Genomic DNA, 26,751 nt, shown 5'->3' on the forward strand with positions numbered 1-26,751 from the left:
GTGCTGTAGCAGCACCCCATCTAGTGGCCAAACCTCGTAATGTCAGTGTATGACGCGTTTGTTGTCAGCTGATATAGCGGTACCTTGGCTGCGTCTGTGTCAGTACAGCACAGCAGGCAGCATCTCCTGTGTCATCGCACTGTACCAGTGAACGCACCACTGACACAAAGGTAAGGCAAAGGTAACTTTATGAATTAATATAATGACAACTAACATGCATTTTGTCAGCATCCAGGAGCAGGCATGTCGCACAGGGTTGTTAATTTCATGGACGTTTGTCACAGCTGTAATGTAACTGCATTATACTAAGTTGAAATTGATAGTTGGATGCTGTGTGGCTTCGATGTCATGGTAATTTGATCAGGGCGAGCGGCGCAGAAAAGTGCAAAGGGGTGTGGATTGGCATCACAGCTTTGCTGGCTAGGCCTGTATGGCGCAGTTTCAGAAAGATTCCACCTGACAGTCATGCGGGAGTCTTCTCTGTCGACCATCATCCTACAGCCAAAGAAATAAACGTGCTGCGTTAACCGTCTCCAAGGTGGATGCAGAGACATACAGACATTTGTAAAACGCCCTCAGCTCTGCAGTGTGGTATCCGCTGCTTGGTCATTGTGGCAGTGTCTCTTAATTATACACTGAGATCAACTTAAATGTGATGTACGTGGGTCATTTTGTGCTGTCACGTCAAAGACATGGGTTGTAATAAGATAAGCAGGTGCAGGGCTGTTGTCCTGTGACATTACTGTGCTGTACTGTTGTCTGAAATACAAAAATGTCGAGTTTGGGCTTTTTCTCTAATATTTCGTCATATGAACACAGCATTTAAGTCATAACATGCTGCCAGTCATAAATAATAATAACCATGTAACACCACAAATCCACTGCTGCCAATGTAGCTTTTAATTGTACAATTTTGATGCCTATTTTTACCTATCATCTGTCACTGTCTATATAAATCCTTAATGGTTTATACAATATAAACATTTAGTATTTATTTATTTGCATCACAGAACACTCAAGGACATAGATGTTTTATTTTTTATTGTTGGTTAATGGTGCTTATATATATTAACGCCCTGTATACACCTATTTTTGTGTATTTAATAGTCCTATCTTTCCTTTACCTTTATTTGTCCTCTCAAAAGTCCTTGTGTGTGTGTGTGTGTGTGTGTGTGTGAGGGCATATTTGGCCAGTAAAGCTATAAAGGCAATTTCTAAACAGTCCAAGATAACTTCTTTCTTCCCAGAAAACAAAACATTACAGCAAGAAGCAGTGTGACGCAGATGATTATGAGTCAGGTAAAGTTCAGTCGCAGTTCGCGCAGGTGTACACGTCAAGGGGGCGTGCCACTGTGGGGGGGTAGTGACGCAGCAGTTGCTAGCATTTTTGCTAAATTAGCTAGGTAACATTAGCTAACACGAAGCAGCAAACACACGGCAAGTCAATAGACAGTAAGAGACTTTTTATATACCTATGAATTAAATATTAGAATTCTGAATATTTATTTTTTTCATTAAACATACACAGGCCTACAAAAAATATTTAATGAACAAGTGTGAGTCACTGAAATATTCCATTTGTTCACTGTTAACAATAGCTTAGCTTAGCTTACATCATGATAAAGGTAATGTTAGCTAACATCACAAAACCTACTCTCAATAGGTTCCCTGTTGTCTGAGCTTTGCTGTAACGTATTAACCAAACATAACCACCGGCCCGAAACTTCAGAAATATAGTCAAGGCTAACTAGTTCGTTGAAACCTCGGCCTGTTAGCTACATATGTGTAAATACAGAAACTGCCCTGAAAATTAACGCAGTTTGCTAGATATGTCAAATTGCCGCATAGATTATTAATATAAACTGAAGTTGGTACAGTCCATTATATCTGTTACCCACATTTTAACTCTTTGTCCCTTTAGTACATGTAAAAAACGTTCATTGTACGTTTATGATGACCAGTAACAAGTTTTTTTTAAAAAAGTAAAGAAAAATTGCAAGTAAACCAAAAATAAAAACTAAACAAAGGCTCACCCATGAAATCAGTCATTCACAAAGGGTGAAGGTCCTCCTCAATTAATGTATTAACCTTAAATAAGTCCATAAAATAAAGGTCTACAGGCATTTTGGCTTTCATTTAAGGGATTTTGCAAGTCATGTTAGATTTAGTTTAATCTTCATTTGTTTATTGTTTGGAGCCTTTAGCATCATTGAGCCAAAATTGAAGTTCAAAGGTAAGTAATTGACCAAATTTAATGTTATAATTAAACAAGCATGCAGAAACTACTATGCTAGCTCAATAATGGTTTTAATGCAAGCTAACAAAAATGGTTGCTGAAATATATATAAATGTAAATTAACTATGTGATTTGGATCATTTAGTATGGTTAAAATGAATGGCGATAGGTGAAGTGAACAGTTCCCTCTAATTTTATAACTCAGTGTAGTGTAAATGTTCTAACATTAGGATAATGACACCTCAAATGTAGCCTCTTGAGGTTGATTGATATTGCTTTTAAGTTAGGGCTGGGTGATATGGAGTAAATCAAATACCACAATATTTTTGAACGAATACCTTGACATCAAGTAATGCGACAGTATTGTACTGTTGACTGTTGGCACTTTCACAAAATTTTTACTCTATGACATTTTTGACAAATTATCAGTAATGTGAATATAATGACTAAGTGGGTAAAGGCAAATAATAGAACAGCTAGAACAGTCTGGAACATTAAAAAAAAGACATCACTTTACTGTAATGCAGTCTTTAAAACCAGGAAAAGACAACACCTGCAGTATTATATCAAAAATCTAAGACAAAAGCTAATCTCATATCACAATATCAATACAATATTGATATACTGCCCAGCTGTGTTACCAGTGTTTGTGCTTAAATTTTATTGTGAGCATGATGACACCAACCTGCCACCAACGACTCAATATCTGCCTGAGACACGTACTTCTGCAGACCTCAGATAGAATTCTGTAATATAATATTTTCAATTTTAAGGCAGTATTTAAGGTCCAGTTTGTAGGATTTAGAGGTATCTATTGCGAGACATTGAATATAATATTTATAACTGTTTTCATTATTCTATAATAACCTGAAACTAAGAGTTGTGTTTTCATTACCTGAGAATGAGATATTTTTATCCACATATGGAGCGTGTCCTCTTCCGTGGAGTCCGCCATGTTGTTCTACAGTAGCCCAGAACAGACAAAGTACTTGCTCTAGTAAGGGCCATTCACGTTTTCCATTCACCCACTTTAGTCCTCCTACACACCTGGCACACAGGAGAAGTTTCAGATGGTTGCAGTCTGCAGCCTCACCGCTGGATACCACATACCAATCCTACACACTAGACCTTTAGGTAGTGAGGCCACATTAATTTGATCAGATTTTTTTGATTACATTTGTTCAGTTACAGACTTTTAGGAACTCACCATTTCTCCCCATTGTTTAGACACTGCAGATACAAATACCTACTGTACTGAACATACAGGTATGTACATACCTGTATGTTCAGTACAGTAGGTATTTGTATCTGCACATACAGGTATATACATACTGTAGGCTGAGCATGCTCTGTAGGAAGTGGAGGGTTTGACTGCCCTTTCGAACAAACAAATATCATCTCTGCACAGCTTAGTTACTGCTGTTACTCAGTATGTAGCCTGCAATGGAAGTTTCAAGTTACCTATTCTGTATTCACACGGTTAGTATTCTCTCTGCACTCTGGCAACAGTAGCCATAGGCTAACACCCAACTCTGGTTAGATAATTACTGTTCATGTATTATGGACACATGGAAACAGACTGCAAGCACAAGCTGGGTGTGAATGTATGTGAAAGTGTGATAGATCTCCACAGGTTTGGGTTCTTTGTCTCATTTGCTTCGTTTTGTTGATTTCTGTTGGCTGGGATCTCACAGTATCTTTCAGGGTGAGCTGCGATGGGGAAGGAGAAGCTTCACATAAACATCGTGGTAATAGGACATGTCGACTCAGGCAAGTCCACCACCACCGGCCACCTCATCTACAAGTGTGGGGGCATTGATAAGAGAACAATCGAGAAGTTTGAGAAGGAAGCTGCTGAGGTATGACTCATATTGTTCCCACTTGAATTCATATGTCTACTGTGTAACTGCACTTTGCAGCGCAGGCGTTCTAGTTCAACTGTATCCTGTTATATTTAACTCTGTATCTTGTCCTGTGTATTTTATGTCCTCTTACTGTACTACAAGGTGGTTGTAATTGGGTGAACTCCTTTTTCATGGTTTTTGAGGCTGTAGCACATTGAAGTTGAAAATACAAAATGGAAAATTTGAATGAAATCAGTAGAATTAATTAGTAATTACTATTGAGAAGTACTGAGATTTATGACTAGCATGTTTTCATTATCCTAGGGGGCTCTCACATCAGCAACCCGGGCCTGCAGCAGAGTACACTTGATCCAAAAGTCTAGTTCAATTGACTAGTGTGACCACTGTGTAGAGTATTTGGGCACAGTGCGCCAATCTGTGCCCCATTCCACTTAAAGGTGGTCTTGAGTACAATTCATGTGCACTCCGGTATGATACGCACCAGGTGTGAACAACAGCCATACCAAAACATAAAAGTGGACAGCTATTTCACAAAAGGAGTTTTTAACTGGTTATGAAACAGTCTCAAATTAATACTGATGCCTCTATATCAGACGACAGCGCAGCTTACTGTGGACGAACCCATGTCCAGCTTTGCCTTTGACCTTAAGTCAGAAGTCTGGGGAGGGGCGGAGAGCTCTGTGCTCGACAGCAGCAGCCCCCTCTGGCCAGGAGCAGAGCCTCGCCTCTCTGCTTCACCAGTCCACGCTGATGACAGTCCCCAGAGCAGCACTGACTGTCTGCAGCATCCTTTTATACACTCTAGCACACGAAAATGTCAGTGTAGATGATGATGCAAGTGAACTTGGACACAGAACAACATTACTAATGTGAAAGCTGCAAGGCGGGGGAGTGGAAGGGCGGGGCAATCATACTCAGGCATCTAATAATACCTAATATGAAAACATTTACTGTAGTCTTGATCATTCAGTAGAGACTCGTAAAGGTTACTCAGACAAGTAAATATCATAGCATTGTCCTGCAGATTGTAATGAAAATGCTGATGTCTTCTTAGAGACTGAAAAAAAAACAAAAGCATCTGTCAAAGACAGAATTATGTACTAAATTTATTCACCTAGTTTTACTTTAATCAAATTTTTCTATTAAAATGTACATGTCTATATTTTCCCCTAGATGGGAAAGGGTTCCTTCAAATACGCCTGGGTCCTGGACAAGCTGAAGGCAGAGCGTGAGCGCGGCATCACTATTGACATCTCTCTTTGGAAGTTTGAGACCAGCAAGTACTACGTCACCATCATTGATGCTCCAGGACACAGGGACTTCATCAAAAACATGATCACTGGGACTTCTCAGGTAGAGGGAGCGTCGGAGGAAAAGTAGAAATAGAAAAAATGCATGACAGAGGGAGAAAAGCACTGGAGGAGAAAAAACTGTTAAGAGACAACAGAAGAGAAGGGAGAGCAAAGTATTTCAAAGAGATAGCATGAGAAGGCTATGTCACAGCATACTTGGCAAGGATTGTGTTTGCCCCACTGAACCAATACTTTTGGCATACAACATGAGTTCAGAAAGTTACTATGAGGTTAATCTGAGTTTGATTGAAAGGTGTCTTGTCTCTTCGCACCTTTCAGGCCGACTGCGCTGTGCTGATAGTGGCTGCAGGTGTTGGCGAGTTTGAAGCTGGCATCTCAAAGAATGGTCAGACTCGTGAACACGCCCTCCTTGCCTACACCCTGGGAGTGAAGCAGCTCATTGTGGGCATCAACAAGATGGATTCCACTGAGCCCAACTACAGCCAGAAGCGCTACGAGGAGATTGTGAAGGAAGTCAGTACTTACATCAAGAAGATTGGTTACAACCCCGACACTGTGGCCTTTGTGCCAATCTCTGGATGGAACGGAGACAACATGCTGGAGCCCAGCCCTAATGTGAGTCCTTTGTGAGACCCAAAGTATATGTACACAGTACAGATACATAAGGAAAAGTTATGCTCGAGCATGTGTGTATCCCACTAGCCAGCTCATCGCAGCTGTTTTGCACTGCGCTCATATGGCAGTTACCAAAAGCCTCGTGCTGACCTTCTGGTTTCTCCCAGTTAATACCGTTAGTTCTGTCAGCATTGTTGCCATTGTTCAGCACTGTTTATGGAGTTAGCAGTTAGCTCCTAGCCTGGATCAGTGACCTCCATATTGATAACCATGTGCAGACAACCCATATGCTCTGAATTTTGCATAGAGCTCCTTTCACAAACAAAAAGGTTCCTGCATATTTTAAAACCTGGGTGGCACGGTGGTAGAGTGGTTAGCACTGTCACCTCACAGCAAGAGGATTTTGAACCTGCTGGCTGGCTGGGGCCCAAGGAGTGTGGAGTTTGCTTGCATGTTCTCCCTGTGTTGATGTGGGTTTTCTCCAGGTTTTCTGACTTCTTCCCACTTCTTCTGTCTCTCCACAGATGACTTGGTTCAAGGGCTGGAAGATCAACCGTAAAGATGGTAATTCCTCAGGCACCACACTTCTGGAGGCTCTGGATGCCATCCAGCCTCCCACACGCCCCACTGACAAGCCCCTCCGTCTGCCTCTGCAGGATGTCTACAAGATTGGAGGTGAGCGCTGTGTATGTGTGGGTTTCTGTGAAGATGATATGATAGTTGTGCGATTTGTATTCAGTAGAACAAACCTGAAAGGTGCAAGTGCTCCAATTATCAAGTTCTTCAAAAGTACTGGTGTAACCAGATCATATTGTTGAATGTATTTTGGGAATCAGAGCAGCCCGTGACAAAAAGTGCAGGACTGAAGTAGGTCTGTGAAGAATGCCCACTGGCTCTTTGTGTTCTAAAGCTGGTGTCTGTCCTTTTTCAGAGCACTGTCTCGAAATGCTCAGGAATGTCATTGAAGCTAGAAGTATCAGTTTATTTCATGTTTAACAGGCCGTTGTTAAGACAGATTTATTGCATTTCTTATCTTCCTCTCTGCCAGGCATTGGGACTGTTCCAGTGGGCCGAGTAGAGACAGGAGTCCTGAAACCTGGCATGGTGGTGACCTTTGCCCCTGTCAATGTGACCACTGAAGTCAAGTCTGTGGAGATGCACCACGAGGCCCTGAACGAGGCCCTGCCTGGTGACAATGTGGGCTTTAACGTCAAGAATGTGTCTGTCAAAGATATTCGCCGTGGCAACGTGGCAGGAGACAGCAGGAACGACCCGCCACAGGAGGCAGCCAGCTTCACCTCTCAGGTCAGCATGCAGTGATTAACTTTAAAAAAGATACTCAGTTAATCGTCTCTCCTTCAACACGTCTTTACCCGTCTCTGTGGTTCTCCAGGTGATTATCCTGAACCACCCTGGTCAGATCAGTGCTGGCTACGCTCCCGTGCTGGACTGCCACACTGCACACATCGCATGCAAGTTTGCTGAGCTCAAGGAAAAGATTGACCGTCGCTCTGGTAAGAAGCTCGAAGACAACCCTAAGACCCTGAAGTCTGGAGATGCTGCCATTGTGGACATGATCCCCAGCAAGCCCATGTGTGTGGAGAGCTTCTCTGAATACCCACCACTGGGTAAGTTACCGGCCCCACAACAGGATCTCTGTCAGTGGGTCAAGCTGAAACTCTAATATAATTTGTCATTTTCCTCAAGATGACTATGAATTAAAACATTACAGTAAAGGGACACACCCCAAAATCAAAAATACATATTTCCTTCCGTAGAGATGTCTGCCTTCACTCAAATATAATCGAACAAGATGGCAATTGGCTTGTGGTGCTCAAAGCGCCCAAGAAATATATTTGGAAAAACGCAAGACCAATGTCTCCTTCCAGAAATCACGACCCAGTTACTCAAGATAATCCACAGATCTTGTTGTGAGCAGTTTCATGTAGAAGCTCTTCTTTTTTTAAAATCTTCCTGAGATGTCTTTCATCCACAGTCGAGGTTCCACCAAGATCTGAATTCGGATCGCTGGGTTCAAAGTCCTAGCAGTAACGTTACACCAGGAATCACTATCACAATAACCTATATTTTCTTTATTACACACGCCAGCCATATAACTGAGCAGAGGAAAGCATGCATCTACTCATGGACTCATGGTTGTGAGAGCGCAAGATCTAAACATTAATGGCGTCCGCTTTGGCTGAGCTGTAACTAGCTTAGCTGGCTCAGTGGTGCTAGGTGGGCTAGCAGTAAGTCAGGCTTGTTGGTACGTTTTGCTCCAAAAAGTACTGCACCACAATTTGTACATATCCTTCATGATCCTGAGTCAGTAATCCATGTATAATCCTCGTATTTGGAAGGACAGCTGTCATGAGATTAATGTAAAGAAGGAAGCAGTCCCATCAGGAGGGAGGTTGGGGTGGTGTATGGGACATAAAACAGAGAACTTTAGCCAGGAGACTGGTATTTGGAAGAATGTGAACTATGAGTGAGCTTTGGGTCATTTTAAGGTATATTCTCACCATGTTTCTATACCTAACCTACCTCCGTAACTTAACGTTCAGGGTGAAGGGAGGAGAGGGAGGGTCACGGGTTGGAATTGAACCCATGGCTGCTGTGGCAAAGACTCTGTCTTTGTACATGGGTGTCCACTCTGCTAGGTGAGCTAGTGAGCAACCCATGAAATGTCATTCGTGGGGTGCTAATTTTGAGGATATCGTACAAAGCGTTGTGTGCATCTTCATAGAAGAAGATTTTCCGTGAATGTTGGGCCATTTTGCCGGCAAGCTGCGAGCATTTAGACACACAGAGCTGCATTGGCGAGTTGATCCGAGGTGCCCAATTTTCCGCCTTGTGGAGTAGACATATTGGCAGAACCCTTTTAGTTTAAACAGAATGAGGCGGCCTTCCGCAACGGGAGGGGCTGTTGAAGACTTGTGGGAGGAGCTGTTGATGATGCGGCACATGCGAGCCACTGGCGGTGGACTAACAGGAAACAGCTGATGGCAGGAATTAGCGAGCAGCTAGTAGCAAGAGGGAAACGCAAACCTGAAAGACGCTGTAAAGATGAGCAACTGGGGAGACAAGGAATTGCGCGCCCTCCTTGTCCTCACAAACGAAGAGGCCATTAACCGTCAGATGACGGGGACGGTGAAGAACGGGCTGACCAATGAGAGAATTGCCGAAGACTAGCCGCGGCTTCCCTCCAACGTCACTGTTTACGTCACACGCTGAGCTACACATTTTGTTACTTGCTCACGCCCCCCATTACCCCGAAAAAGGCACATTCTGTATGAACAAAAGTAGGTAGGCGGCATTTTGCCGCACTCCCTGATTTTGTTTTTATACTGCCCATGCTGAAAAAAGACTGATTGGGCTTTCCTGCAAATTTGCACAATTCCTATCTAAAAAGGGCTATTATATGAGGATACGCTGAGTGGATGCGCGTCCTTCCATCTGTGCAATGATATGGTCGGCAGTTGTAGTTTGATAGTAGTTTTAATATGAAACTGCTGACTTGGTCTGTGGATTATCTTGAGTAACTGGGTCATGGTTTCTGGAAGGTAACATTGCTGTTGGGTTTTTTGAAAATGTATTTTTTAGTGCTTTGACCACCACAAGCCCAGTGTCATCCAGTTCCATTATACTGGAGTGAAGGCAGATGTCTCTACGGCCAATATCTCCAACACACTGCAACTCACACCAAAACAATCTAGACTGATAAGTAGCACTATAGGTATTCGATTTTGGGGTGAACTATTTCTTTAAACTTCATCTTAATGACAATGTAAACTTAATGTTTTATTCAGAGATAACAAATGTATTTTTCATCATCCCTCCTCAGGGAGGTTTGCAGTCCGCGACATGCGTCAGACTGTGGCCGTGGGAGTGATTAAGGGCGTGGAAAAGAAAGCCCCCACCAGCGGTAAGATCACCAAGTCCGCACAGAAGGCACAGAAGGTCAAATGAACGTTGTGCTGGGCTGCTGCCCCAAACGCTCACCATGGCCGACGCCACATTAGCACCCTGCACCTCCTGCACACCATAATCAGCGTCTGGTCTATTATCACAATGCATCGCAAAAGCAGGAGAAGGAAAAAAAATAACTACCATACTGTTAGTGATTAACACGTTACCACACTGTTACATGTAGGTTTTATTGTCATTCAGTTGGTGGCAGAACAACACAACATATTTGCATTACAGCTCTCTGGTTGTGTGATGTTATAGTTAGAATTAAGCTGCTCATTGATCGTAGCTGCTTAGCTCCAGTAATAATAAGGCAGAGATGTTATTTTGCTGTTGAAGTAATGCTCTGCATTCTAGCTTTAAAAGAGATACGCTAACTAACCAGAAGTAGATTGACTTGCATGTTTGCTGTCACATCTTAGAAAAACAAGCTTTAGAAACTCTTTGTCTGATACCTGATATCTTCATGCCTGGCTCTTTGCTTGACTTAAACTTCCTTGCAGTGGCTCTGTTAATTGTTACAGTTACTGTTTAGTTCATGCACTTTAATCATTGCTATTTGTGAAGAGACAGTCATAAAAGTAAAGATGTTTAAACAGAATGTCGTTGTCCCTGGTATCATTGCTGAGCCTGAAACTAGAGTTAACAACTTTACTAATGTCTTGTAGCTAGCACCAGCTTTAAAAGTCACTGAAGTAATTAGATGACATCTTATGATTATTAGCATATTGGTGACATCATGTTGCATTAATGAATGCATTCAAATACCACTAAAGATTCAACAGAAGGTTCCTCAACAAAACATTTGATTGGCATGACAGCTACTGTGCTCACACTATGGTGCACCACTTTATGGCTCGTTTAGGATGCTTTCACACCTGCTCTATTTGGTTCAGTTCGATCGAGCTGAAGTTCGTTTCCCCCTAAATGCGGTTTGTTTGGGCAGGTGTGAACACAGCAAGCACACTCGGGTGCGCACCAAAACAACTGTATCAAGACCTACTTGAAGAGGTGGTCTCGGTCCAGTTGCAAATGAACTCTGGTGCAGTACGTGTTCTGACCTTGATCTGAACCAACTGCAGTCACATGACACATTGTTTGGGTTAAACATGAGCATGTTACAGTCCTGGAGGATTATTAATGTGCACCTCCTCCTGTACTGCCTTAATATGCACATTCAGCACATCCAATGCATCAAAACATTGTTTTCTAGTTGGAGCCGCGCCTCGTTTTCAAACTGTATGGTTTGGTTCTGAAATCAACCCGTGTAGTGGTCCCTCCATTGTGACATTAGGAAGTGTCGCACGTGTAGTCTTCTTTAATGTTTTGTTTACTTCCTGGATTTTCCCCGCATGGAAATTCTGACCAATCAAGAGCAGCTTTCTCGCGCTGGCATTTTATCTGGTCCGCTTCTAAATGCTGCCGTGAGAACACAAACCAACTCTAGGCAATTATGCTTTGTAACAAAATCAGTCCCTGATTCGGACCAAAGCGAGACAACTCTAGGTCTGAAACCTCCCTAAATCCAGAGGGCGAGGGAATCAGTGTAACCATAGAACACCAGTAAAACTGAACTTAATGGCGAGCGGTGTCTCCTCTCCTTCTGTCTATCCCACACCTACTGCACAGAAGAGACCCTGTGCTGAGGGCAGAACAGCTGTGGACTGTGCTTACTCTGAACAGCGTGCATTGGACTAAATTACAACATCTTTTTATTTTTTATTTTTTTTTCACGGATAGTCTGAACAACTCACATTGTCGCTAGTTGCTTTTAAGAAATAAAGTTGCTATGAGGGTCTGAAAAGTAGCTAAATCTAGTGAGAAAGTTGCCAAGTTGGCAACACTGCCTAAAACCAAAAAAGGAATAGTGCATGTGCATCCAAACCAACAAGGGCTGGTGCTTCAGTGCTGACATTTCAAGAAATGTTGTATGTAATGTAAAATAGAAATAATGTAGTAAAATGAACCACTGAAGAACCTCTGTGTTTTCAGAGAATGATGACAAGAAAACAAAATTCTAAGTCTTCATAGAATTTCCTTTATTGATGAATGAGAATAAAAGTTCACTTGCATTTTCATTACATTACAGGCTTCATAAATCTAACTGAGATTATTACTAGTGTGTAAATATGTGCACATAATTTAAATAAATTAAAAGACAGGAGACAGAATGTTGACATGTCAAAGGCCCGTTTTATGCCCAGTAGCAAAATGATCTCTAAATTTAAAAAAAACAAACAAACATAAAATGCCTCAAGTCAGAACATCTACAAGGAGAGAAAACGAGGAACCATTTTTGTTTGGAGGAACCTAATGCACTTTTCAGGAAATCGTAGATATGGAGATGAATATGTACCACAAAAGCAAGGCACCAATATACTGTATGTACTGACTTCATATCAGAGCTGAGGTCTTTTTTTACTTCTGATGCAATCAGGCTGAACCATAAATAGTGATCTGTCTTAATGACATGGCATCCATTCTCAGTTATAGGTAGGTTTGAATATGACAACCTCTTCATGCAAAATATATTTCAATATCTGAAAGAAAGTAAAATCCACCTCTGACCCCCAGCCTCCTTCACATATACTCTAGTCTTTGATAGGGTCTTCACTGAGGTACTGCTAGCTAAGGGTGATTAGTCACCACTGAAGCTTTGGATTCTTTATGGGTAGTATTTACCTGCAGCTTGCGGCGCTACTATTATTTTCCTACACCTTGAAGAGATCCGCGCAACCTTACCTGATGCACCTGATTCTGTACCATGCAACAGGAATACATTCTGCAGCAAGTTCACTTCAAGGAAGCAAAAATAATCCCATATGACACTGTATGAAAAAAGCAAACATTGACCCTGATTTAAATAAGAGATCTTCCTTGCGTGTAAAAACAGGGTGGCAAAAAGCCAAATGCAATACAATGTTAGATGTCTGAACTTTTCTTTCAGTGTATCTGTTTCCGAACCAAAACAAAGTGCTTTGCTAAAACACACAAAACATCGAGCTGATTTTTAAACCAAGAAATGACATTCAAGATGTGTTTCAATCCATGGCTGTCATCAGCTGGGAAACCAACTGGCCGGTGTATAAGTTATCTGAAAATAAAACTGCTCCTTGTTCTCGAAGAAACTCCACAGTATAATGAACATGAGTCACAGTTGGCTGTGTGCGTATACAGGTGTGTACATGTGATGCAAAGATGGTGCATGTCATATTACAGCTGACCATTGGCAGAAGTGACATCACTAAGCGTCCCAATACTTGGCAGTTACAGTAACACTGATATTTCTCTTTTTTGGCCCGGGCTTTCCAGGTTATGGTTAAGACTCCCAAAATAAGACACCAATTCAGTTTAGCTAAAAGAAAAAAATAATAAAGGGCCAGTCCTGCAGGTTTGCATGCTTCAGCCTATTCACCACAAATAACATGGACATCACATACTGTGTTTCAGAAATTTGGATGCATGTTGGCAGTCTGATGTAAATCAGTTAGCAGTCTTTCCAAACTTATTCAAGTCATTTCTGTTACAGTGACATTATTGTTATGAGGTAATGCAACACAGACCTTTCAAAACTACCTGCACTTAAACTGCATAACCACACTAGGGCTGCACCCTGACAGACAAAGATTTGAATTGTCAGTCGTGTCACTGAGATCCTTCAAGTTGAGCAATCTTTTGTTTTTTGTTGTTGTTTTTGGGCAGTCAGCGTGCAGCTACATCCGGGGACATTTTGGTCCCCAGATGTAGCTGCAGAGTGAGCGCTCCTTGCTTTCATGCTACTCTCCAGGCACAGGCAGCTGCAGACCCAGACCCAGGGCCAGTCTGAATGACACGAAGGCAGCTGCCTGGAGAAAGAGAGGCTCTGAGATAATACTCACCGGTATTGGGGTATATGAAAAATATATATCATAAGAAAAATAGACACCGGTATTCGGTATGAACCGGTATACCGCCCAGCACTACAACTTCATACAATACAGTCTCTGGCTTTTGTTTGATATCAAGTGTCAGCAAAAGATGTTGAATGTTACCGATGTGTCACTAGCATAGTTTGCACACATCAGCTTAGAGGGCTAACTTGGCTTGTTTGCTATATTACAATGAACGTGAACGCCACTGTCACCCTGAATATACTGCCAAAACCTTTGTAAACTCTCAAGCTCTGTATGGAAAATAAGAACTGGATACCCGAATATTCATATTGAAAAGCCAAATCTGATTCGACTGACATAATTCTGAGTCGGGTGCAGCCCTAAATCACACACTGAGCATGTAACATTCACAAAAAAGACCTTATATCCCCCCTGTGATGGATTACTAACCTCAAGCATGTTTTAGGAGTCTGTTAATTGATTTACTGTACAGACATTATTGCAAACCAATGGATATCTGAAACTGTAGAAAGAATACATTTTAAAAAATTTAAAATTGTACTGCCTGCATTGGAAAATGGTTAGCAAAAATGTTCAGTATACAAGACCTGTAGTTCAGAAGCTAAATCGTGCTGTTATAGTCCTTGTGTGGGATTTTTGCGAAGATTGCAGGTAACCAAAGTCATTGGTTCAGGATAGTATTTGATATGATTTAAGGACTTAAATGTAAGGGGGTGTCTGGTTTCCTAACATGAGCAATGCTATAGAAATAAAAAAAGAATTACTGACAGTTATCAAGAATGAAAAGTATGGCAATGGTGAGGTAACATTCACTTTAGTATGGAGGCCTGTCATGTGATTGGAGTGACAAGAAATTGATCCCGTGTACATGGGCACATGTAAGTGTTAAGTCCAATGTTTTTCTATTAAAAAAATGGTGTGGTATTCTCAAGGGAATTCTCCCGAAGTGTTTGTTTTCCATTCCTTTCTACTGAAGTGTAAACTATCTTGCTAAACTCAGTACCTTTGACTGAAAACATGCAATGCTCATGCTCTGTCTCAAGGTCAAATATCAACCAACCGTCATTCAGGACTGAGTTAAGTTGGTTTTGTTTAATAGCAACGTCTCAGGTTTTTGGGTTCTGTCTTCATCTTTTAGCTCAGATTTGTCAATCACACAAAACTAGGAGTAACTCATGCAATGATATGCCCTATGTGATCAGCCTGTATGAAAATACTGTGATTCTTATCAAATGGATCAACATGAAAATAAACAAAAAAAGGACCCACTGTAATATTCCCGCCCTCCCACTCCCCTCCAAAAAGGATAAAAACCGTCTCTGTGAGGTGAGATTTGCGTGCCTTCTGAACATGTAGGCCAGTTTATTTTAGCCGCACGTGCGGCATGTTCAGCAATTCGGAGTTGCCAGCCGAAGGCGAGGATGTGTGACCACTAGCCAGGTTACGGTTAGAGCCTTGGGACCCTGCCCCTGCTCTGCTCCCTGTCCTCAGGAGCTCCGTGGAGTAGGTGTGGGCCTCAGCAGTCCCCAGTGACAGGAAGTCAAATCCCTGTGCCTCAATGTCCCTGTCACTGATAAAGAGGTCCTCCTCACCCCATCCACCTCCCCCACTCCTGCCTATACCACCACCACCCCCTCCTCCCCCAGGGTGTTGGCTACATTGGAAGCCAATGGGGGAGTCACTGCTTGTACTGGGGCTCGGAGATGAGAGGCTGTGGCTGTGGTGGGTGTCCTGGACAGTCCCTGGGGCTGCCTGCATCAGGTCCTGCACCGACATTGACTTGCCCAAGCCCCGGTCCACCTGGCTGGGGCCAGAGCAGCAGCCCACAGCTGGTGGCACCAGAGGCTGCAGCTCCAGGCTCATATGTCTCCTCCAGGAGCTCTCCTCCTTAGCATTTAACCTGCCATTGCTGTTGGTGCCGCCCTGTAGCTTCTGTCCCAGGCTGCCCAGTCCCAACCCAAGGCTAAGGTCCTCCCCAACATTGCTGTCCTCCATCTGCATCCCTAAACCTCCACAAAAGTCCTCCATGTCCGTGGAAGTGGCTCGTAGCAAGTTGCCCTGGCCCCCACTCCGGCTGGGAGGGGGTGGTGGTGGAAGCCTTGCCAGAAGAGGAAACCCTCCATCTCCAACTCCACCGCCGCCACCACTGCTGATACTATTGGGGGTGAGGATGGGTGGAGAACTCCCCACAGCCTCATCTGTGCCACTTTCAGGCGTGGTGGCCTGAGGCTGGGGATGATGATGGTGATGAGGATGACGATGGTGGTGATGGTGATGATGATGGTGATGAGGCAGCGGTGATGGGCTGAAAGAAGAGGATGTCAGGCCGGTTGAAGAGGAGGCATTGAGCTCGCTGGGTGGCGCCAGGATGAGATGGAGTCCACCCTGGGAGAGGTGGGAGTTGGTTGAGGAGCGTGTGATGCAGCTGCCAGGGGGAGGTGCCCCGCTGCTGCTGACCTGGGTGGAGCACGACAGGTCCTTGCTGAAGACGGGGGAGTGGTAGTCAGAGGTTTGTTCCAACTCAAACAGGGGCAGAGAGGCGAGCGTGAGGGCTGAAGAGGAGCCTTTGTGCAAAACCTGACGATAGATGTCAAGCAGGGAGTCGAGTTTTGACTCAATCGACTGGACCTGTGAGGACAGAAAGAGAGGATGAGAGTGAGGGGTGCAGGGATAAGAAATAACAAGATACAAGAAATAAAAGTCATAATAAAGTATGTCATATAAAGTCATTGTATAGTATGCCAAAAAATGTCATAGTATATTATGTCAAAAAATGTCAAAAGAAGTCAGAGTATATTATGTCAAAAAAGTCATAGTAAATAGTATGTCAAAAAAAAAAGTCATAGTATGGTATGTTATAAAATGCCATAGTATAGTATGTCAAAAAAAAATCAAAGTCATAGTATGTGATAAAATGCCATAGAAATCATAGTATAGTGTGTCATAAAATGTCATAGTATAGTATGCCATAAAAAGTCATAGTATAGTATGTCATAAAGTGCTATAAAAGTTATAATGAAAGTTCTCTCTGCTCCTCTTTGGCTTCTTCTCAGTTAGATGACTATGGATGTCACCTTTAATTAATGCAACCAGATTTTGGCCAAGGTCTTCCTTAACCAATCACATTGTTGCTGTCAAGTTTTAAAACTTTTCTCCTCTCTGCTGCTGTCAGTTGTTTGTCTAGAATGAACAGATGGGACCCTCCTCCACCTGGTTCACCTTCAGTCTCCAGCTCATCTGCTGCCCAGTCCTGCTCCTCATCCCATCATCCTTCAGCCATCCCTCTCCTCACCTCCACCACCAGTGTTTATGGGGATTATTCCTGAACTAAGCATGGCTTCTTTACACCCTAAATATACATTAAAAACTTTTCACCATCCATTGTATTGTACAGTTTGTATTAAATTATTCTTCAATAAGTCTCTGCTCATTCTTTACTATGACATTTTTTGGACATACAGTTACCATGACATTTTATAGCATCTTTTGACATACTATACTGTGATTTTTTTTTTTAACATTTTTATGACATACTTTACTATGACTTTTTGTAGCATTTTTGGACACAGTATCCTCTGTCTTTTTTGACATACTATACTATGACTTTTTTCACATGCTATAATATGACTTTTTTAACATACTATACTATGATTTTTTTTAAATACTATGTTATGACTTTTTTGACGAACTATACTCCGCACTCTTTTTATATACTGTTTTCTTTTTTATTTATCTGTGTTTTTAACAGTACCATGCTGGTAATCTCGTTCTGCTTTGCATTACTGATGTTTTTGCTGAATGACAATAAAAGGATCTTGAATCTTGATGATTTTTTTGACAGACTATACTATGAATTTTTGACGTACAATACTATGACTTTTTCTGGCATACCATAGTAAGACTTTTATGACACACTATACTATGATTTTCTTTTAACATATTTTATATATATTTGACTTTTTATGACATACCATACTATGCCTTTTTTTACATACTATACTATGATTTTTTTGACATACTAAACTGACTTTTTTTGTGACATATTATACTATGACTTTTTTGACATGCTATACTTTGACTTTATTGACATAATACACATTGATTTCTTTGACATACTATACTAAGATTTTTTTAACACACTATACTATGAAATTTTTGACATACTATACTTTGACTTTATTGAAATACTACACTATGACTGTTATTGACATACTATACATTGATTTTTTTGACTACTATACTATGAGGTTTTTTCATAATTTTTGATGACAAACTATACTATGACAATTTTTCAGAGTTTTTGATGACATGCTATACTATGACATTTTTCATGATTTTTGACAACATACTATACTATGATGCTTTTTCTCGATTTTTAACGACATGGTATACTATGATGTTTTTTCGTGATTTTTGACGACATGGTATACTATGACGTTTTTTCATGGTTTTTGATTACATACTATACTATGACTTTTCTTCATGATTTTTAATGACATACTATACTATGACGTTTTTTTCATGGTTTCTGATGACATACTATACTATGACGTTTTTTAATGGTTTTTGATGACATACTATACTGTGACATTTTTTCATGGGTTTTGATGACATACAATACTATGACGTTGCTTTCATGATTTTTGACGACATACTTTACTATGACGCTTTATCATGATTTTTGATGACATGTTATACTATGACGTTTTTTCATGGTTTTTGACGACATACTATACTATGATGTTTTCTCATTTTTGATGACATACTATACTATGAGGATTTTTCATGACTTTTGATGACATACTATACTATGACTTTTTTTCGTGATTCTTGATGAAATACTATAAAAATCACAAAAAATACATCAGCATAGTATGTCGTCAAAAATATCAAAAACAATCACAGCATAGTATGCTGCAAAAATATAAAAAAAAATATATGGTATATGGTATGTCGTTAAAAATCATGAAAAAAGTCACAGTATAGTATGTCGTCAAAAATTATGACTTTTTTCATGATTTTTGATGACATACTATACTATGACATATTTTCGAGATTTTTTTATGACATACTATACTATGACGCTTTTTCATGATTTTTGATGACATTCTAGACTATAACGTTTTTTCATGATTTTTCACGACATACTACACTATGATGTTTTTTCTCGATTTTTAACAACATGGTATACTATGACGGTTTTTCATGGTTTTTGACGACATACTATACTATGACTTTATGACATACCATACCATGACTTATCTGACATACTATACTATGAGGTTTTTTCATAATTTTTGATGACAAACTATACTATGACAATTTTTCACAGTTTTTGATGACATGCTATACTATGACATTTTTCATGATTTTTGACAACATACTATACTATGGTGCTTTTTCTCGATTTTTAACGACATGGTATACTATGATGTTTTTTCGTGATTTTTGACGACATACTATACTATGGCGTTTTTTCATGGTTTTTGATTACATACTATACTATGACTTTTCTTCATGATTTTTAATGACATACTATACTATGACTTTTCTTCATGATTTTTAATGACATACTATACTATGACTTTTTTTCAATGGTTTTTGATGACATATTATATTATGACGTTTTTTAATGGTTTTTGACGACATACTATACTATGACTTTTTTTCATGGTTTTTGATGACATACTATACTATGACGTTTTTCAATGGTTTTTGATGACATACTATACTATGACGTTTTTCAATGGTTTTTGATGACATACTATACTATGACTTTTTTTCATGGTTTTTGATGACATACTATACTATGACGTTTTTTCATGGTTTCTGATGACATACTAGACTATGACGTTTTCTCGTGATTTTTGATGACATACTATACTATGACATTTTTTCATGGTTTCTGATGACATAATATACTATGACGTTTTTCAATGGTTTTTGATGACATACTATACTATGACGTTTTTTTATGGTTTCTGATGACATACTAGACTATGACGTTTTTTCATGATTTTTGATGACATACTATACTATGACATTTTTTCATGGTTTCTGATGACATACTATACTATGACATTTTTCAGTGGTTTTTGATGACATATTATATTATGACGTTTTTTAATGGTTTTTGACAACATACTATACTATGACTTTTTGTCATGGTTTTTGATGACATACTATACTATGACGTTTTTCAATGGTTTTTGATGACATACTATACTATGACGTTTTTTCATGGTTTCTGATGACATAATATACTATGACGTTTTTCAATGGTTTTTGATGACATACTATACTATGACATTTTTTCATGGTTTCTGATGACATAATATACTATGACGTTTTTCAATGGTTTTTGATGACATACTATACTATGACATTTTTTTCATGGTTTTCTGATGACATAATATACTATGACGTTTTTCAATGGTTTTTGATGACATACTATACTATGACGTTTTTCAATGGTTTTTGATGACATACTATACTATGACGTTTTTTCATGGTTTCTGATGACATACTAGACTATGACGTTTTCTCGTGATTTTTGATGACATACTATACTATGACATTTTTTCATGGTTTCTGATGACATACTATACTATGACGTTTTTCAATGGTTTTTGATGACATACTATACTATGACGTTTTTTTATGGTTTCTGATGACATACTATACTATGACGTTTTTTCATGATTTTTGACGACATACTATACTATGACGTTTTTTCATAATTTCTGACGACATACTATACTATGACGTTTTTTCATAATTTATGACGACATACTATACTATGACGTTTTTTTCATGGTTTCTGATGACATACTATACTATGACGTTTTTTAATGGTTTTTGACGACATACTATACTATGACGTTTTTTCATAATTTATGACGACATACTATACTATGACGTTTTTTTCATGGTTTCTGATGACATACTATACTATGACGTTTTTTAATGGTTTTTGATGACACACTATACTGTGACATTTTTTCATGGGTTTTGATGACATACAATACTATGACGTTGCTTTCATGATTTTTGACGACATACTTTACTATGACGCTTTATCATGATTTTTGATGACATGTTATACTATGACCTTTTTTCATGGTTTTTGACGACATACTATACTCTGACGTTTTCTCATTTTTGATGACATACTATGCTATGAGGATTTTTCATGACTTTTGATGACTTACTATACTATGACTTTTTTTCGTGATTCTTGATGAAATACTATAAAAATCACAAAAAATACATCAGCATAGTATGTCGTCAAAAATATCAAAAACAATCACAGCATAGTATGCTGCAAAAATATAAAAAAAAATATATGGTATATGGTATGTCGTTAAAAATCATGAAAAAAGTCACAGTATAGTATGTCGTCAAAAATTATGAAAAACCGTCATAGTATAATATGTCGTCAAAAATCATGAAAAAAAGTCATAGTATAGTATAGTATAGTATGTCATAAAAAATCATGAAACAAAGTCATAGTATAGCATGTTGTCAAAAAACATGAAAAAACGTCATAGTAGTATGTCGTCAAAAATTATGAAAAAGCATCATAGTATAGTATGTCATCAAAAACCATGAAAAAGTCATATTATAGTATGTCATCAAAAATTATGAAAAAGTGTCATAGTATAGTACGTCGTCAAAAACCATGAAAAAACGTCATAGCACAGTTTGTCGTAAAAAATTATGAAAAAGTGTCATAGTATAGTATGTCGTCAAAAATTATGAAAAAATATCACAGATTAGTATGTCGTCAAAAGTCATGAAAAAACATCATAGTATAGTATGTCATCAAAAATCATGAAAAAACGTCATATTATAGTATGTCGTCAAAAACCATGAAAAAGTGTCATACTATAGTATGTCGTTAAAAATCATGAAAAAACGTCATAGTATAGTATGTCATCAAAAATCATGAAAAAATATCACAGTATAGTATGTCATCAAAAATCATGAAAAAACGTCATTATAGTATGTCGTCAAAAATCATGAAAAAACGTCATAGTATACTATGTCATCAGAAACCATGAAAAAACATCATAGTATAGTATGTCGTCAGAAATTATGAAAAAACGTCATAGTATAGCATGTCATTAAAAATCATGAAAAAACGTCAGAATAGTATGTCATCAAAAATTATGAAAAAGCGTCATAGTATACTATGTCATCAGAAACCATGAAGAAACGTCAAAGTATAGTATGTTGTCAAAAATCACAAAAAAAAACGTCATAGTCCAGTTTATTGTCAAAAATCATGAAAAAGCGTCATATTATACTGTCATCAAAAATCATGAAAAAATGTCATAGTATAGTATGTCGTCAAAAATTGCAAAAAAAGTCATAGTCTAGTATGTCGTCAGAAACCATGAAAAAACGTCATAGTATAGTATGTCATCAAAAACAATGAAAAAACGTCATAGTATAGTATGTCGTCAAAAACAATGAAAAAGCGTCATAGTATAGTATGTCGTCAAAAACCATGAAAAAGCATCGTAGTATAGTATGTCATCAAAAATTATAATAAAATGTGATAGTATAGTGTGTCATCAAAAATCATGAAAAAACGTCAGAGAATAGTATGTCATCAAATATCATGAAAAAGCATCATAGTATAGGATGTAGTCAAAAACCATAAAAAAACGTCATAGTTTAGTATGTCATCAAAAATTATGAAAAAGCGTCATAGTATAGTATGTCGTTAAAAATAATGAAAAGACGTTATACTATAGTATGTCGTCAAAAATTATGAAAACGCGTCATAGTATTGTATATTGTCAAAAATCATGAAAAAACGTCATTTTATAGTATGTCGTCAGAAATTATGACCAAGCGTCATAGTATAGTATGTCATCAAAAATCACGAAAAAACGTCATAGTATAGTATGTCATCAGAAACCATGAAAAAAATGTCATAGTATAGTATGTCATCAAAAATCACGAAAAAACGTCATAGTCTAGTATGTCGTCACAAATTATGAAAAAGCGTCATAGTATAGTATGTCATCAAAAATCACGAAAAAACGTCATAGTATAGTATGTCATCAGAAACCATGAAAAAAATGTTATAGTATAGTATGTCATCAGAAACCATGAAAAAAATGTTATAGTATAGTATGTCGTCACAAATTATGAAAAAACGTCATAGTATAGTATGTCATCAAAAATCACGAAAAAACGTCATAGTATAGTATGTCATCAGAAACCATGAAAAAAATGTTATAGTATAGTATGTCATCAGAAACCATGAAAAAAATGTCATAGTATAGTATGTTGTCAAAAATCATGAAAAAACGTCATAGTATAGTATGTCGTCAGAAATTATGAAAAAACGTCATAGTATAGTATGTCATGAAAAAATCATGAAAAAACGTCATAGAATAATATATCATCAAATATCATGAAAAAGCATCATAGTAAAGGATGTTGTCAAAAACCATGAAAAAACGTCATAGTATAGTATGTCGTCAGAAATTATGAAAAAACGTCATAGTATAGTATGTCATGAAAAAATCATGAAAAAACGTCATAGAATAATATATCATCAAATATCATGAAAAAGCATCATAGTAAAGGATGTTGTCAAAAACCATGAAAAAACGTCACAGTATAGTATATCGTCAGAAATTATGAAAAAATGTCATAGTATAGTATGTCATCAAAAAATTGCGAAAAAAACATCATACTATAGTATGTCATCAAAAATCAAGAAAAATACGTGGTCACACATCACAAATAAAGGTCTTAGTTTAGTATGTTGTCAAAATTCATGAAAAAACCTCATAGTATCATACGTCATCTTAAATTGTGAAAAAAACGCCATAGTATAGTATTTCGTCAAAAATCATGAATAAAAGTCATGATAATGTGTCATCAAAAATCTGAAAATATTGTAGCCTAGTATGTCGTCAAAAATCACCAAAAAATGTCACAGTATTGTATGTCGTAAAAAATCATGAAAAAACATCATAGTATAGTATATTAAATGTTATTAAATGTTATAACAAGTCATAGTATAGTATGTCATAAAAAGTTGGGTCACAGAAGGTGTTAACTGTGTATGGTCGCCCTTAGTCTGGAATGGGTGATTATGGCCCTTGTGTGTTTAGCTGTCCTCTTTGTCACTAACGCCAATCAGTCACAGGCCAGTTCACTTCTATAAGAGGAATGGGTCTGTGCCATGAACAGATGAAATGAACACTGGTTGCCGGTTATTTAATACATGATTAGACAACAAAACAAGAAGCAGAACACAGACCTGCCGCTCCACCTTACAGACACGACCCAGCATGCTCATGTCCTCTAGCATATCTCCATCAGACAGCAGCTTCTCCCGAATCTTCTTATCCAGAGGGATCTGGCCTTTCCCAAGGATTTGGTCCACTCTGAAACACACACGTTCACACACACAGACACACAAAAACACAATAAGACATTAATGATAGACAGAGAAAAAAGTAATGAAGTAGAAATCCACGAGGCAGCCTGCAAAAAGAAAGGAAGGTTGGAACTGAAACAGAAAAAGAAATTACTGTAAGCACATTTTCTTTTCCAACAGATAAAGGGGCAACTGAGAGGTTAGACTTCCTCACTGGATGAGAAAACATTACCAAACTTGTGAGGATGGAATGTTATGAAATGTGTTTCTTGTGTATCAAACAGAGGTTTACTTTATCTGATTCTGATTATCTGAATAAAATCAGCACCTATAGAAACACTATTCCTGCTCAATCCAGTGAGGTGTAGTAGAATCAAAGTCCCCTTGTTAGTGAACATGGTAGAGGGCTGGGATAAGCCAAGACAAAGTCAAGCAATTATAAAGCCACCACCATTTTGGAGAAATAAATGATAAAGCTTTGACAAGACCTTGAGTCAAACAGTGTTAATTGTCCAGTCAGTTGCCTTTATACATTTGCAGGAGAAGAAGGCACAACCAGATGATGTGATTTAAGAGCTGCAGACCATTTGCCATAAGGAAGGCAGGAGTTACAGTCTCAGTATACGACCACGTGTTAACTGGTTTCATCACTTCACACACATGTTATGTGATGGCAGCTGAGACATCACCATGACAACTACCAATGAAGACAATGAGGTGTTTATCAGTCCTGTCTGCAAAACTGATCAGTGCTCGCTGCAGAAGATACAGTATGAACTGCATGCAGCAGCTTCAGTTAACACTCAACAACAGCAGGGGTCAGTGTTACTGCAGCAATGCCAGGTTTATACATGGTACAGTGTGGTAGGCATACACAGTTGTGCATTGAGGAACTAGTTTTTGTGTGTGTGTGTGTGCGTGCGTGCGTGCACGCGTGTTTTTGTGGTGCTACAGAAGATGTTTCTGTGTGACATGTGTTGGGTTGAAACGAGGATCCCAGAATTTCCCAGATTTCACCAGATAAAAAAGAAGTAAAAGCCACAACCAAACTCAATATCTTGCATTTTCATTGAGTTGTGTTAGTGAATTGCTCTATATCCACGACAGAAGTCTGTGAGAAAAGAACAGTACATGTGTAAGGAACCAACACAGTCTCACAGAAATACGTGGAATGAACACGACTTCTTAAGAACGCGTTACCTGGTGGTGGACACGAAATGTGTTTAAAATGAAAATAATGCCAATGCAAACTTTATTATGGACGGTCACAGTATCGTTGTGGCGCAGTCGCAGTTTGGTTTGGTCTAGGTTAATAAAGACACTTGGTTAGGTTTAGAGAACAACAAAGTACTTGGTTCGGAAAAGATCATGGTTTTGGTTCAAATAACTACATATGGGACCTTAGTTGTCAGGACAACGTCTAATGCTAACGTTTATTTGACACAGAATACTGACAACTGATGATATTAGTATTTTGTTCATGTCTCTCCAAACGTCATATGCAATTGTCATCTTGACATGGAATACCGACATTTAGTCGTAGGTTATGGAGAACAAAACCCAACATCTGCAAAACATCGTTAGACATTTAAAATATTGGTCACCCGATTTTCATTCCAAACAAAAATGTAACATCTGTTCAACATAAGAGTTTGTCTTTCTAAAGTCATATGGACGTCTAGTGGTAGCTGAATCAAGTACTTTGCCTAGTTAGGCTAAGTAACTACGTCAAGTACTTTGCGTAGTTATGCAAAGCCCACAATTTTTGGTTTAAAATGGAAACACAGTGGTCTACTGGTTGGAAGTCTGCCCTACTCAGAAGATACTCGCTCTTAATATTTATGTGTCCACCACCAAAAAGGTCCTCATTGACTTTGCGTTGGCATTATTTTCGCATCGTCAGTGCATAACTTTAACTCATTTTGTATCCAGCACCTTGACACAAGGAGTTTGTGTCCATTTCATGTATTTCTATCAAACTGGGCTGGAAGAAAGGTTTCATTTCACTTCCAGATCAATCAACTCAAAGAACAAACTTCAGCCTTCTTTAAATCCAGCTTTTTTCATTGTCATATTTTTAAGGACAAACCATGTCCTGAGTTGAATGAATGAGAAGTGAACTGAACCCATGTGACATGTGAGGGATGGGGGGGCATGCATTGTAATAAACAGGCAAGGAGGGGGAGGAAAAGGACTTGGCTCGGCTGCTCAGGGTCTGTGGGCCGACTATCATATCCAGGCTGTGAGAGAGGCAAAGGGAACACAGACACGTAGAGGTACACGTGTGCATATATTAAAAATAACAAAATGCAGAAAACAAACAGATATTTGTGGACATAAACCCATGTATGTTTAAGGTATGAGTGCAGGACCCATACACACACATACACACACACCAAGATACAGATGTATCAGTGACTGTGTGGTCATACAGCTCTGGTTAGACAGCAGA

The 26,751-nt window shown here is 38.8% G+C and overlaps 2 protein-coding genes across 5 annotated transcripts in view; one reads left to right on the plus strand and one right to left on the minus strand.

Moving 5' to 3' along the window:
- Positions 1 to 29: 29 nt before the first annotated feature.
- On the plus strand, positions 30 to 17,305 carry LOC117255559 (elongation factor 1-alpha 1-like). Of its 3 annotated transcripts, XM_033624589.2 has the most exons (9): positions 30 to 170; positions 3,931 to 4,095; positions 5,275 to 5,454; positions 5,733 to 6,029; positions 6,554 to 6,704; positions 7,078 to 7,334; positions 7,423 to 7,657; positions 9,874 to 9,954; positions 17,064 to 17,305. In XM_033624589.2, exons 2-9 carry the CDS (start codon positions 3,952 to 3,954, stop codon positions 17,078 to 17,080), a joined length of 1,362 nt encoding a protein of 453 aa, XP_033480480.1. In that variant the 5' UTR covers positions 30 to 170; positions 3,931 to 3,951; the 3' UTR covers positions 17,081 to 17,305. The 3 variants fall into 3 exon arrangements, with proteins under 3 accessions (XP_033480480.1, XP_033480477.1, XP_033480478.1); XM_033624586.2 differs by lacking the exon at positions 17,064 to 17,305 and having other exon boundaries at positions 31 to 170; positions 9,874 to 10,599; XM_033624587.2 differs by lacking the exons at positions 30 to 170; positions 17,064 to 17,305 and adding an exon at positions 1,286 to 1,452 and having other exon boundaries at positions 9,874 to 10,599.
- The window catches only part of kcnq5b (potassium voltage-gated channel, KQT-like subfamily, member 5b), a 182,049-nt gene continuing 167,469 nt past the window's right edge, over positions 12,172 to 26,751 (minus strand). For both annotated transcript variants that reach the window (XM_078166285.1, XM_033624583.2), the window contains 2 exons: positions 24,180 to 24,306; positions 12,172 to 16,519 (listed from right to left, as the gene is read on the minus strand). In XM_078166285.1, the coding sequence (XP_078022411.1) occupies positions 15,254 to 16,519; positions 24,180 to 24,306 (1,393 nt within the window). In that variant the 3' untranslated portion in view covers positions 12,172 to 15,253. The remainder of the gene's footprint in view (positions 16,520 to 24,179; positions 24,307 to 26,751) is intronic.

The sequence above is a fragment of the Epinephelus lanceolatus genome, chromosome 3 (assembly GCF_041903045.1).
Source record: "Epinephelus lanceolatus isolate andai-2023 chromosome 3, ASM4190304v1, whole genome shotgun sequence".
In the NCBI taxonomy this organism is placed as follows: domain Eukaryota; kingdom Metazoa; phylum Chordata; class Actinopteri; order Perciformes; family Serranidae; genus Epinephelus; species Epinephelus lanceolatus.

Coding starts and splice junctions, on each gene's coding strand:
- LOC117255559 (XM_033624586.2), top strand. CDS start 3,952: ATGGGGAAGGAGAAGCTTCACATAAACATCGTGGTAATAGGACATGTC. Junction 6,030..6,553: donor TGCTGGAGCCCAGCCCTAAT/GTGAGTCCTTTG, acceptor GTCTCTCCACAG/ATGACTTGGTTCAAGGGCTG. Junction 6,705..7,077: donor GGATGTCTACAAGATTGGAG/GTGAGCGCTGTG, acceptor CCTCTCTGCCAG/GCATTGGGACTGTTCCAGTG.